Source organism: Pipistrellus kuhlii, unplaced genomic scaffold, assembly GCF_014108245.1.
Source record: "Pipistrellus kuhlii isolate mPipKuh1 unplaced genomic scaffold, mPipKuh1.p scaffold_m20_p_1, whole genome shotgun sequence".
Taxonomy (NCBI): Eukaryota; Metazoa; Chordata; class Mammalia; order Chiroptera; family Vespertilionidae; genus Pipistrellus; species Pipistrellus kuhlii.
In genome coordinates, this window is record NW_023425404.1 from 171,369,671 (window position 1) to 171,383,592 (window position 13,922).

Sequence of the window (13,922 nt, forward strand, 5' to 3'; positions counted from 1 at the left end):
TTTATTAACAGTGTACCATATCCTCCTTTTAACAGAGACGGTTCACTGTTTAATGAAAGATAAATTTAAAAATAGTTAATTAGAATTAGAATCATGTTTTACTGTGATTCCTATATTACACACTATTTACCTGTCAAATTATGGTAATTTATAAATAGAAGCACAATTAAAGGAAGGCAGAGATATTGAAAAAAATCACAGCCTATACAATCAAATAAACCATTGAATTTTTTTCTATTTTCCTGGATGAAGTACATTCTGAAGTTAGATGAAGAAGCTATAATAATAAAATCATATAAAGCTAATAAACCAGACATCCTTCCCAATGAAGCTGGGGCTGGAGGGAAGCCTGGGTCCCGGGAGCCAGAGGGAAGCTGGTGCCAGCAGCCAGGGGAAGGAAAGCCTACTCTTGCACGAATTTCGTGCCTTGGGCCTCTAGTGTAAAATATTAAGAAAATCTAAATCTTCGTTACTAGAGTTATCATGTTATCTTCATTAACTTATACTTCTTACAGTCCTAGATCTGAATGAGACCATGGGTATTCCTGTTTTTTTAGTTAAGAAAAACAAAGTGGAAAATGTTGTACTGTATGCTGACTTAAGAATATTAATGTTATGAGCAATGAGTTGAGTCAGATACAGAATTTTTTATGAAGAGAGAGAGGGTATTTTTCTTGGGCTGCTCAAGATGAGGTGACTTTAGGGAGTGCTGGTGGTAGCTGGTGTACCTCTTCCTTCACTACGGGCAAGCTGCCTTCATTCATGAAATGTATCTGATATTCACCTACAATACAGGGAGTTTTAGAGATGCCTCTGATTGGTAGCAGTTGTTCATCTTACTGCATTATCTCTTTGCTGTCCATCTATATATGCTAGGCTGTAAATGCTTGTGTACAACACATTTTTAAAATGTTTAGTTGTATCAGAAATTGGTTATTTAATTATATTTCTGTTCTGTATCATAACAGAACAGAGTAAATTTGAACTTTTTCATATTTCTAACATAATATACTGTAGTCTTCGTTGTTTCTCTGATTATCTATTCTAGTGGCAAAATTTTAGAACCTTTTGTACACAGGGAGGAGAGAGGAACTGGCCAGGGGAAAGAAGGAGATGTGTTGATTTTCCTCACATGATATGCATAACGGTTCTCTCAGAGGTACCCATGTATTTAATCAGGGATGTTATTGATGATCACGTGAGCAGCACGTGGAGGCAGGGAGAAGTTGTAGAAAGCCTCTGAGCTAACAGGATGGATTTGGGTGAAGTTTGAATGGATTTGGGAGAAACTTAGCCCCGTCTACTCCTTGGCTATACCCCCAGCTCTTTTTTTTTTTTTTTTTTAAAGCATATTTCTTGCATTCCATTGCTCTGTTTATTGTACTCTGTTTACTTTGGAATGCTAATCATTTTTAAGTGGTTGCTAATAGTTACCAGCATGGTTCTTTGATGTGCTATTTTATCTTCTGGCGATGTCTTGTGTTTTCAGTTGATAAGCTCTATGAGCTCAGTAGCAGAGCACTGTCTCCCTTCCTTACTTCGCACCTTGTTTGACTGGTACAGACGCCAGAATGGAACTGAAGATGAATCTTACGAGTACAGGCCTCGATCTAGCACAAAATCTAAGGGGTAAGTGGCTCATTTTCCACTGTTGTGGGGTCGAAGCATTTCCAATGTAGGAGATGAGAGTGTCATCAACTGAATATTGTTATTATTTGGCTTCTAAGCAAAAACATTGATTCTTTTTGTTATGAAATGGTGATAGTAAGGGGGAGAGGGTAGCCCAAGCCTAACCTGTAAACCAGTGGATGGTCCCAGGTAAAGCAGGTTCAGCCATACAGTGCTCATCACTGGGACTAGTCGTTCTACACCAGATTTCGGGAGTGCCATTTCAGTATTGTGAGGAGCTTTAGTAATCATAGAAGAAATTGTACAAAGAAGGCCCCGTCCCGTTCACGTGGTGTGTGAAGGGAAGCAATGGTGGTGACACAGGAAGACTATCGAAACCCGTGTTATTTACCATGACACCCTTTTTGGTGCTCAGGTCCCAGAACATGCCTTCTCCTTTTTCAAACTTCCGAGGCCAGTGGTCGGCAAACGCATTAGTCAACAGAGCCAAATATCAACAGTACAACAATTGACATTTCTTTGGAGAGCCACATTTTTTAAACTTAATCTTCTAACTCCACTTCTTCAAAATAGACTCGCCCAGGCCTTGGTATTTTGTGGAAGAGCCTCACTCAAGGGGCCAAAGAGCCGCCTGTGGCTCCCGAGCTGCAGTTTGCCGACCACGGTCCCGGGGAGATCTTGGCTTTGAGTAAAACATCTGTCTGAGTTCAGGTGACGGCCCGTGGTTTAGAAATGGACCTCATTGGTGCCATTTCTGCTTTTGCATCTTAGATTTGTGATAAAGTTTCCTGGCACTGTAATTTCTTCAGAAGAGTTATTTTTTTGGTTTCTGTTCATAATAAAAATATACTAATCAAATATGAAATAATGTTAACATTTTCTAAATGAAATTTGAAACACTTTTCTTCCTAATTGTTTAGATTAGGTGTAATTTCTGACAGATATAATAGTGAAATGTGTGTATACATTCCTAATGTACAAAAGAGAGGAAATAAGAACATGTAATATATACGGTGAGTTACTAGGAAAGCTTGTACATTTGCTGTAGAGCACCATCCATATTGGGAACTCAGTGAATAATTTGAACTAGTAGCCGATACCTGTTTTAAATTTTATATCCTTAATGCAGTCCTAACTTGGGCTTCTTGTTTTCAGGGATGACCAGCAACGTGAAAGAGATTATCTTCTTGAAAGGAGAGACTTAGCAGTAGATTTCATTTTTTGTTTAGTTTTAGTTGAAGTTCTAAAGCAGGTAAGTGCTGTTATTTCTGTAGAGTTGTTATTTCTGCAAAGTCTGTTGTTTTTTTAATTTTTTTATTTTGCCTTCATATTTCAGTTACCTTATGTAGGATGTATTGTCTAAGATTCTGGCTCACATGGACTGCATTCCTATAATTTAATTATACCTGTTTTCATTCAAAGGAAGCCTGAGGCTTTCCTTTCCTGTACCTGTCGCTCTGTCCCTTTTACATTTGTATGCCCTCCAAGACATGAAATCCTGTTAGCAAAATGGAGCTGAATATAAATTTGTGTTACAAATGGGCCATTAGCTGAAAATATATAATAGTATGCCTGTCATTCACCTACTTCAGTCTTTTACTTCCACTTTCAGAGAATTTCTTTTTCTAAGCCCTCAAGCCTGCATTTATTTCAACATGGAATAATTGTGCAGTAATAGTTGAGGGATGGGGATGACTTGACAAGGTTAAGACTGAGTTGGCAAAGATGATTCATATATTTCCAGCCATGCACATTGTAGTGTTTTGGGAAAATTTAGGAAATCTGAAAGAAAAATTATAGCTGAAACCGGTTTGGCTCAGTGGATAGAGCGTTGGCCTGCAGACTGAAAGGTCCCAGGTTCGATTCCGGTCAAGGGCATGTACACTGGTTGCGGGCGCATCCCCAGTAGGGGGTGTGCAGAGGCAGCTGCTCTATGTTTCTCTCTCATCGATGTTTCTAACTCTCTATCCCTCTCTCTTCCTCTCTGTAAAAAAAAAAAAAAAAGAAAAAAAAAATCAATAAAATATATTTTAAAAAAAGAAAAGAAAAATTACATTTTGCATATTACATGTTTGGACAGAGAGTTTTCTATGTTATGTAAAATCGAATAGAAGGTATATGACAATAAACAGGAAATGAAGGATATAAAAATTAACGGATAGTATATATTTTTGACATAGCCAATTTAAAAATAATTGAATTGTGTAACCATTTATACTTTGCCTTTGTTTTATTATAATGCCTGTGAAAAGACATTGAGTAATAATCTGAAATCTGAGACCATCTCTCAGCATAAAGGAGAATGAATTCATGCTTCTGCAAAATTACGAATGACCGCATAAGCCATAGTCCCATTTTAGATGTTGCTAAAGGAGCTCTTCAGAGACCATCTGAAATCTGCAAATAAAATTATATAAAATCTGTAAAATGAATAAATGAGTTAGTCACAGGTAAAATCACTTTAATTTGTACCCGTCCTAGAGGGTTTTAGTGAATGTGGGATAGAAATTTCTTCTGGAAGTTGTGCTGTAGAGCCAGATTTCCTTTCTGTGACCTCCCAGTTGAGCTGGGATCGTAAGACTCTGAGGTAACTAGGGATAAGAGGAGCCTGGCCACACACCTGAGTGGGCTTTCTTGGCTCCTTGTGGTTGGTCCCTAGCTCCTCGAGTGTGCTGTTGTAGCTCATTTAAGTGGTTTGGAAACGGCACCTGCACTTCTTTGCTGAGTTAAACTGTATAGGGTTTCTCCTTCCAGCAGGAGAAATCGCATACTCCCTACACTGGCACTCAGGACAGATCTTCTCCTGTGTGCCTTGTCTTCCTTGTTGCCCATGACATTCTACTCAGCCTCTTGCCTCATCTAAAAGCTCTCCCTGATTGCACCGGCTTCAGAACAACAGAGACAACCCCCTCTCCCCCAGTCGTCTTTCTCCTCTTCTCCTTCTTTCTTTGTCTTTTCCCCTCCTCATCATTTTCATCCTCTTTCTCCTCCATCTCCTTCTCCAAAATAATCCAGATAGCTCTTCCGGTAGAAGAAAAGTTGGGGTCTATAATCAGAAGGACATTTTTTTCAGTGGGCTCAGCTTTCCAGTTCCTTCCACAAAATCCTTTCGGATCCTTGGTTCACATGGACTCACAATGTGAGAAAGGGAAATACAGTGGCTCTGGCAGCTAATCTTTGCTTTTGGTTCTGTCACTGCGTTCTTTCAACCTATTGTTCCGTTTTCGCTTACCTATGTCTCTCTTACCATTATCCTCGTATTTTCATTCAAACTCACCCATCAAAGGATAAAATACATCACAGAGAATATAGATAGACTGTATTTAAGATCCTATAGAGGTGGTTTTTTCTTTTTTTTTTTTTTTTTTTTCGTTCCTAGTAAATAGCATCTTTTTAGCCTCTTAAAAAAACAGAAAATGAAGTAAAAATCAATACAACTCTCTGAAATCTCATGACAAACTAACCCAATTTTCTTCACTGTCAGACTGATGTAGGGTTTAATAGATCCGGAGAACAATCAATGTACTAGATCTTGAATTTAATAAGACTTTTACTTTGTCTCACAAAATATACACGTATTAAAATGGGATTTAGACAGTCCCAGGAACATTGGAGTATCGATACCTGGATGGTTCGGTCTTAAGGAGGAGTAAATTACTTGTTTCTTGAGTAATCTGTCTTGTCTTCAGTGATAATCGCACGTTTTTAGAACTCTTCATAATGCATAAAGACTCTCTAACCTTCGGATCAGCTGGTCATTGTAATAAGTTCTGGGAGACAGTCATGGCAGGTGTTTTCATCTCAGCTGTGTCATTTACTTGCCGTGTAACTTGGCAAGTTATTACCCACAAACTCTTTCTCCTTTTTAAAGGAAGGATGATATTTACCTTTTTTTTTTGTAGAATCGTGAGATTTAAATACAATAATTTCTGGGACATGGAAAGTGCCCAATAAATGTTATCTTCTAGTTTCATTTTATCGGTGAAGAAGTGTTCTTAGTTGTAGTGACTTACTGAAGATTATGAACCTAGTTCACTTTTTACTCCCAAGTTTCTCCCTTTATAATAAAAATGTTGGCAAAATCGGAAATGTGAAATTAGGTGAAATGACCAGCACCTTGTAGAATTAAAGTTTTAATCATAACAAGTCAGATGAAGAATTAAGTTAGCTAAATGTGATGAAATTTAGTGTGATTCAATTCACTGTGGGAACAAAGTGAACTCAAGATATAAGTAATTACATTTTTCTAAAGTCAGAGGAATAATTTTGAGGTCAGGGCTGATTACAAATGTTACTGTTAGTACCGGGGCTTTCAAATCCACAATGAAAGTATGATTACACAGCAATATAGCATTTAGCAAGTTTGAAGCAATTTTCTTTTTATGTTGAATTTTAGTCAGATGTATCTATTCATTGAAACAAACAAGATTGGGAAACCAGGTTTGTGAGTCATTTCAAGTTCTTGGCTTAGTTTTATCAGTGCTATTGAGAATTATCAAAAGGTGGAGTAGTCCTTTAGTATTTTCAGATTTCACAGTACCATTTTAGATGTTGATAAGCAGCTGTAGAGGTTATGGAGGTCACTCGTAATTTTGCAGAAGCATGAATTTATTCTCCTTTATGTTGAGAGCTGGTCTCTTAGGTAATGAATGAGTGTCATGGATGCTCCACCAGCATACATATCTTAACCTAAGTTTGTTGTTTTTCACTTTCCTCATGTGATAAGAGCATTAAATTTTGGGAAGTGGTGGTGGAAATGGCCTTGGGAGAAAACTTGAGTGTTCTTTAGGGTGTATGCTTCTTGAATGCTCAAGTAGAATTAGAGCTGCTTCTAAAGTCATGCAAATGAAAAGATTTGAAAAATTCTTGACATTAAAGATGGGAATATTATTTCCTTTGGGGTTATTTTTATTTATTTATTTTTTTACTATTGAAAATAAGGGGAGAAAGTTCAAAAATTTATGTGCAGTCTGATATGTTCATTTCTTCATATTAAATTTTTAGAGATTGTGCTCCCCACCAAATTAAAGATATATTTCTTCTTTCACTTCTGTTTCTCTTCTAATATGAAAAAAACTAGCAGTTTTCGTCTAATTTTTTTCGTTTATTAAAAGCATTTTTTTGTATATCAAACTGGGCCCACAGTATAGGACCGCTGGCTCCTAAACGCTCACCTGGCTCATTGCCCCTAACCACCTCTGCCTGCCTGCCTGATCGTCCCTAACTGTTCCCCTGTCGGCCTGATCACCCCTAACCCCCTCTGCTTGCCAGCCTGATCGCCCCTAAGACTTGATTATTATACTGCCTGCTGGCCTGATTGCCCCTAACTGCTCCCCTGCCAGCCTGATTGCCCCTAATTGCCCGTCCCTGCCGGCCCATTTGTCCCTAACTGCTCTCCCCTGCTGGCCTGATCACCCCTAACTGCCTCTGCCTCGGCCCCCGCCGTCGTGTCTTTGTCCAGAAGGACATCCAGATGGATGTCCAGAAGATGTCTGGCTAATTAGTGTATTACCCTTTTATTGGTATAGATATTCCCTTTAAAAATGTTTTGATACATGTTTAGATAAAATATTAAAGTTTTATTGTTTTAGGACTTTCTTAAAAATTGTATCATTGTTTATTGTCCTCTGGGACTTTTTCCCCCACTCAATATTATGTTATTAAGATTCATCCATGAAGTGTATAGTTATACATCATTGTGTGGTTCTCTCCCCCCCTCCCCCCCCTTTTGGTTTTTTTAGAGAGAGAATTCAAGGTGTTTTTTTGTTTTGTTTTGTTTTTTTAATTGAACATTTAGGCTCGAAAGAATCTTTGTGGAGTCCACTCTTCTCAACCTTTTCACTGCATCATGATTATGTTTTCAATTCTGTAATCTAACAGAGACTCCAATAGTATGGTGTCCAGCCCACTAATCATGATCCAGAAAAGCAATGTCATCATCAACCATTGACCTCAGTTCTTTTTTGTAAAAATTCACTAAGCATTTCAGTAGGTAACAAAAACCCTGCCAGGTGCTTTATGAATATCAACTCATTGAATTCATTAATCTTCATAGCAAACCTACAATGTTGGCAGTACTATTAGTCTCATTGTAGCACTCTATGAGGTCATGTGTTGGTTCCCTGGGGTTGTAGTAATAAATTATTACAAATTTGGTGGCTAAGAAAACAGAAATTTGTTCTCTCGTGGTTCTGGAGGCCAGAGTCTGAAGCCAGGGTGTTGGCAAGGCCTCTCCAGCCAGAGGCTCCCATCGTTGTTTTCTTAAACATGTAACTGCTCGTGTGATGAAGCACCATCCTCTCAGGTTGAGTACCTGGCGCCCTGCAAATTCAGCTGATAAGTGGCAGATTAACAAGAGGAAAGGCCCTCATAGAAGAGAAGTCAAGAGCCAAAGAAGGGTTAGACTTGAAAAATTGCTTCATCAAAGACCAAAATGCATTGTGGAGAAGTGACAGGACAAAAGAAAGGGTTTGGCAGTTGGGGTGGTGAGTTGTGGGAAGGTAAATATGTGGGGGAAACCAGTGGTAGATAAGGGCTGGTTAGTAAGGTTTGTTTGTGCAGACCCATCTCAGTGCCAACTTTCTGTTTCCAGTTGGCACTTTTAGCTTATAATGATTCTTTTACTCTCCTTGGTATTGGAAAGTGGGAAGGAGACTGCTTTTAGCCAGAGAGAGGGAGAGTAGAGAGCTTTTCCTGCATCTGCTCAGCATGATAGAATTTTTTGAGTTGCCTTCAGCTCAAAATCCTTATGCCAACCTGCTGTGTTTCGTAGTGGCAAACATTGATCTTCTTCAGGAGACTGCACGCTGCGTATATAATTGATTTAAACTTCCCCCGGCGATGTACATGAAACCTCATTGATTTACATTCTTTCTACTATTTGGCTTTGTCAGACTCTATTTTCCCCCCATTGAACAGGTGTAAAATGATACCTTGTGCACTTCCCCCATCCTTAGTACTAATGAAATCAAGCATGTCTTCACATGATTGTTCTCTTAGGATCACGTATAACAGAGGACAAAAACAGGAAGTTGTAAAACTGCTGAAAGTCTTTAAAGAGATGGAAAGATATTCCATGTAAATATGAAAGAATACAGTTATCTCCATATTGATTGAGAGGTTCATTGCAATTCCAATAATCTTATGGTTATGGTGGAAATTGGAAAGATGACTGTAAATTGAATGTGGAAGAACAATAGGCCAGGCATAGTCAAAATATCTCTGAAAAAGATGGAGGGTGAGGCTTACAGTACAGTGCATCCAAACTCAGGAAATAAATAAGCTTCTAATAATAAGACAGCCTGATTGTAGCACAGACACATTAAATTGAGAGCTCAGAAACAGACCCACACTGACTAGAACTAGAGTCTATCCGTGGTGACTTGTATAATCTTTGATCCACCTTTTTTTGGACTCTTTCTAATGAAAATATACAAATCTATAATGTTGAATGCACAAGATGTTTATTGTAAAACATATATTTACTATAGAAATGCTGGGCTAAATGTTGATTAATAGCTCATTAATTAATTACATATACTATTTTATGGCTGTTAAAAAATACAAGGAGGAACTTCTAAGTACTGACATGGAAAGATGCCTTGTTCTGTTAAGTAAAAATGAAGAGAGAGAGAGAGAGAGAGAGAAGAAAAAGCTTGGAAGGCTATACACCAAGTTTTTAATTAGTGTTTATATTTGGGAGAAGGGGCAGAGATTTTAAATATTTTATTTGTTATACAGATTAGGAACTAACATGTAGTTTTTAAAGAACTAAACAAAACAGACATTTAAGCGACAAATTTCTAATATTAATAAAGCCATAAATACCAGTAGGTTAAAATTGTTGGAAAAGTTGTTGTCCTTCTTGGACACTGTTATGATAGGGAATCAGGCTCTCTGAAGTGTGGTGCTGGCTCCATCAAAGGCTGCTGATCTGTACGTCAGGTGTCACAGAGTTACACACAGGAATGTGTCTGTAACTTTCTGACAGTAACAGCTGTAGGACAACAATAGCTTTCCCCTTCCATAGTCCATTGTTCAATGATTTGTGATTTTGAAGCTAATAATCACATTATTAGCTTTTGAGTTTGTGAAATTAGATATTCAACTAAATTAGGAAAAAGGAAGCTTGATTAGTAATAGATCATTATTACTTGATCTATTGAACTATTAGTAATAGATCAATAGATTTAGTAATAGATCATATCATGAAAATTAAAATGGACTGTTGATTTAATTTGTTGAAATAAGACCGCCCAGAAAAGACTTCTAACCTATTTAGCTCTTACTCACTTGATCTTTTCTGTGCTAGATCCCTGTTCATCCTGTGCCTGATCCCTTAGTTCATGAAGTTCTAAACTTGGCTTTCAAGCACTTTAAACATAAGGAAGGGTAAGTAAAATACTAACTCGGGATTGTTGCTTTTCTGTGTGGGTTTATACTGCTTACATATCCTTTGAAGGCTCATCGATTATTTGTTTTTAGCATTCAAAGCAATTTTTTTTAATCCACACTACATACATAAAGAAATGATTTTTGTAAAAATAATTATAAAAATCGATTGGACTTATAAAAATTAGAAGGCTAAATTTCACAGCAAATTATTATTATTTTTAAATATATTTTATTGATTTTTTACAGAGAGGAAGGGAGAGAGATAGAGAGCTAGAAACGCCGATGAGAGAGAAACATCGACCTCTTGCACACCCCCTACCAAAGATGTGCCCACAACCAATGTACATGCCCTTGACAGGAATCGAACCTGGGACCTTTCAGTCCACAGACTTACGCTCTACCACTGAGCCAAACCGGCTTTGGCTAAATTTCACAGCAAATTAAAATCTAGAGATAGGAAAACATTTGTGTGGATTTTATTATCCTATAAGTGAAGTTTCAGAGAAAATTCTACAATAATAAGAAACTTTTAGATTTATTCAGAGAATTTATAGAAAAAAATTAATAAATAATGCATTTGTTCTTGTGTTATCTCAGGTATTCGGGAACCAACACTGGGAATGTGCATATTATTGCAGATTTATATGCAGAGGTGATAGGGGTTCTTACCCAATCAAAGTAAGTTTTGCTGATTTCTATTTGCTTTTGTTTTGGAATGCTTCTATATTATGACTACTATAGTAGAAACTGACAGTTTTAAACCTACTGTATTTTTCATAGAATTCAGTTTCACCTTTTATTACTAAGCTGCTCTGTTCCTCAGAGGATTTTAAAGTAGCACCCACACTTGAATTTCACAATGTGTTTTCATTTTAGGTTTTCCCCCCCATAAATATCTGAATCCAGGAAGTCAGAAATTGCCATAAATAGTCAGGACATTACCTTATTTCCTACTTTTAACAATTCTATAAGAAGCATTTTTTTTTTTTTAAATCTTCCCTTTAGGACTTTTTACAGAGCTAATAATTACTTTTAATGCTTTCCGGTTGAGTGCTTTTATTTCCAAGATATCAATGCAATTTCTTCATTCTAATCATCTTATTTAATACTAAACAGGGTTTTGAGTAGGTAAAAGGGATGCCTAAAAGAAAAGGTAAAAGATACCAGATTATTTTATAAAAAGTGTTATTTGTCAGGAGTTACACTCATCGAGCTGTCTTGGGCCATCATTATAGTAAACACTAAAAAGCTGTTTGTCTTTTGTATTTGTGTTTTCTCTAAGTAAAAAAATATCAATTCAGATTTTTGTGGATGTCATTTAAAGAGTTTTTGGTTCTAAAATCATTATATAAAAACTTCTAAATTCTCAGAAGGCAAGTATTATTCATATTTAATAGTTTAGATTTTAATATTTAAGTAATGTATTTTATTTGGCATATTTTTTATCCTTGGTAACACATCAGGCACCCTTGCCTAACCAATGCTATAGAACTTAGAACATAGTTTGAGTGTTTTATGTGATTTGGACATAGACAATACTATCTTAATATGTCACTTACATTTAATGAGTAATGAATCCCTGACTCAGGAATTATAGGCACAAAAACATGGACACAAGCAGTGGTGTGTTTATTTTATGGCATAGTAGTTCGTGATTTTTAAATATTTATCTAAATGAATTTCTGTCAGGAATGCAGGTTAGAAATTCTAAGTAATACATTAGCACGTTGGATCCAGAACTTCATCACCGCTAAGTTAATTCTAGGATGGTAAAGATTATACATACAAATGGCCAGTGAAATGCTTACCCTCATTAGTCACGTAGAGCAGTGGTGAGTGTTTACACACACACACACACACACACACACACACACACACACACGATGAGCATGGAGGAAAGGGTGCAAGTAACATTAATAGTAAAATCTTTGGTTGTTTTCTAATATATGGAGGAAGAAAATGAATTATCATTGATTAATAAGCTACTGGATATCTTTTTCCAGTGTAAGCAAAGAAAAATTTGCTAACCTTAACAATTGTGGTCATGTGACACCAGGACGTTGCTCAGATTCTGAACCTGTTTTGATTCTTTAGCTCATGCAGATGGTGAGCCCTGTGTCCTCCCACTCTTGTTCAGCTTTTCTGCGTTGTAGTGAGATAGGAGTTTTAAGTGATAGTTTAAAGTCAAAATCAGTGGTTTACCTCTTTGAATGAGTTTGTAATCTCCAGTACACTTTCCACACAACTCAAATAGCAGACTTTATAAGAAGGAGCCTTAAAAATTGGCTCTCTGATATTTATGGGGAAGTTTTAAGGGTGGGTTATTTGATCTTATTTTTATTATGGTTATTAATTAGTAAATGGTAATGGTGCTATATCAGTGGTGATATAGGAATTTAAAAACCCAATTATTCCTCTTTAAGAAACTTCTGATGTTAAAATAAATGAACAGGAAATTTAGAATAACAAACATTTTTGTCTTCCTCTGTATGCTTTTCTGGTAATTTTGATGAGGGCAGAGAAAGGAGATGATGTAGGAAACAGTGTTTTTAACGAATGAAATGATGTGTCTGTGTGTATTGAAGGTTTCAGGCTGTGAGGAAGAAGTTTATGACGGAATTAAAGGAACTGCGACTGAAGGAACAAAGTCCTCATGTGGTTCAGAGTGTCATCAGCTTAATCATGGGAATGAAATTTTTCCGCGTGAAAATGTATCCTGTAGAAGATTTTGAAGCATCATTTCAGTTTATGCAGGTGATATGCTTCATCAGTTGCAGAGAGTTAGCCTAACAGTGACTTTTCTTGATCTTCATGACTTTTAAAAAGAAAAAATGTAGATAAATGAATGACATTGTTAATTTTTTATTCCAGTTGTTAGAATTGTCACAAGTATAAATTAATTTTCTCTTTTAATTTAAGTATGTTTTGACCATAGCCTTTTGGTATAATCGCAGAATGTTTACAAGATTATTGTGATATTAAAAATTCTTTAATCTTTCTCTTTTGTTAACCTAATGCGTTCCCCCCTTCCCCCCAGGAATGTGCTCAGTATTTCTTAGAAGTAAAAGATAAAGATATAAAGCATGCCCTTGCCGGTTTATTTGTGGAGATTCTTATCCCTGTAGCTGCTGTAAGTATATTTTTATTTTTATGTTGTATCTTAAAAGTACCTTTTTACTAAAGTTGCTACTTGAAATATCCTTACTTTCTGGTAACCTGATAGACAGGGAGGCGGAAATTTGGAATGTAACATGGGTTTAAGGAAAAGGATTATTCGACACAGAGCAGAAGGGTACCCATCAGTCTTTTATTTTATTTTTAATTTTTTAAATGTTGCTGTGTTATTATTTTTTTTAATATATTTTATTGATTTTTTCCAGAGAGGAGGAGAGAGGGATAGAGAGCTAGTAATGTCGATTAAAGAGAAACATCGACCAGCTGCCTCTTGCACACCCTCTACCAGGAATGTGCCCGCAACCAACTTACATGCCCCTGACCGGAATCGAACCTGGGACCTTTCAGTCCGCAGACCGATGCTCTACCACTGAGCCAAACCGGTTTCGGCCCCATCAGTCTTTTAATGAAAAGGAGGAGCCAGTGAGATCCAGAGACTGTTAGGAGGAATGCAGAGCATTTGCAACCTAGCAGTCATGTGGCCTCATGGTCTCAGGATAGCACACTGCACTTCACAACGGCCCTCGCTCCTTACAAAATCAGAGCCGTTTTAGTAGCCTCTGAAAAATTTAAAAGAACCGTGACACGCATCCTGGAATGTACCAGGCTGTTTTGATTTTATAAGTTCTGTTCTGCAGATTGCTGTGACATTCATCACACCTATCAGAATGTGTACTCTGAATTGTTTAGAGAATAATGATTGCAGGAACTTCTGGGGAAGCACA

The 13,922-nt window shown here is 36.9% G+C and overlaps 1 protein-coding gene across 5 annotated transcripts in view; it reads left to right on the forward strand.

Annotated features, from left to right (window-relative positions):
• FRYL (FRY like transcription coactivator) overlaps positions 1-13,922 on the forward strand; it is a 177,895-nt gene that overhangs the window by 49,600 nt on the left and 114,373 nt on the right. For all 5 annotated transcript variants that reach the window (XM_045572781.1, XM_036416789.2, XM_036416848.2 and 2 more), the window contains exons 4-9: positions 1,490-1,629; positions 2,785-2,881; positions 9,941-10,020; positions 10,621-10,701; positions 12,609-12,777; positions 13,061-13,153. In XM_045572781.1, the coding sequence (XP_045428737.1) occupies positions 1,490-1,629; positions 2,785-2,881; positions 9,941-10,020; positions 10,621-10,701; positions 12,609-12,777; positions 13,061-13,153 (660 nt within the window). The remainder of the gene's footprint in view (positions 1-1,489; positions 1,630-2,784; positions 2,882-9,940; positions 10,021-10,620; positions 10,702-12,608; positions 12,778-13,060; positions 13,154-13,922) is intronic.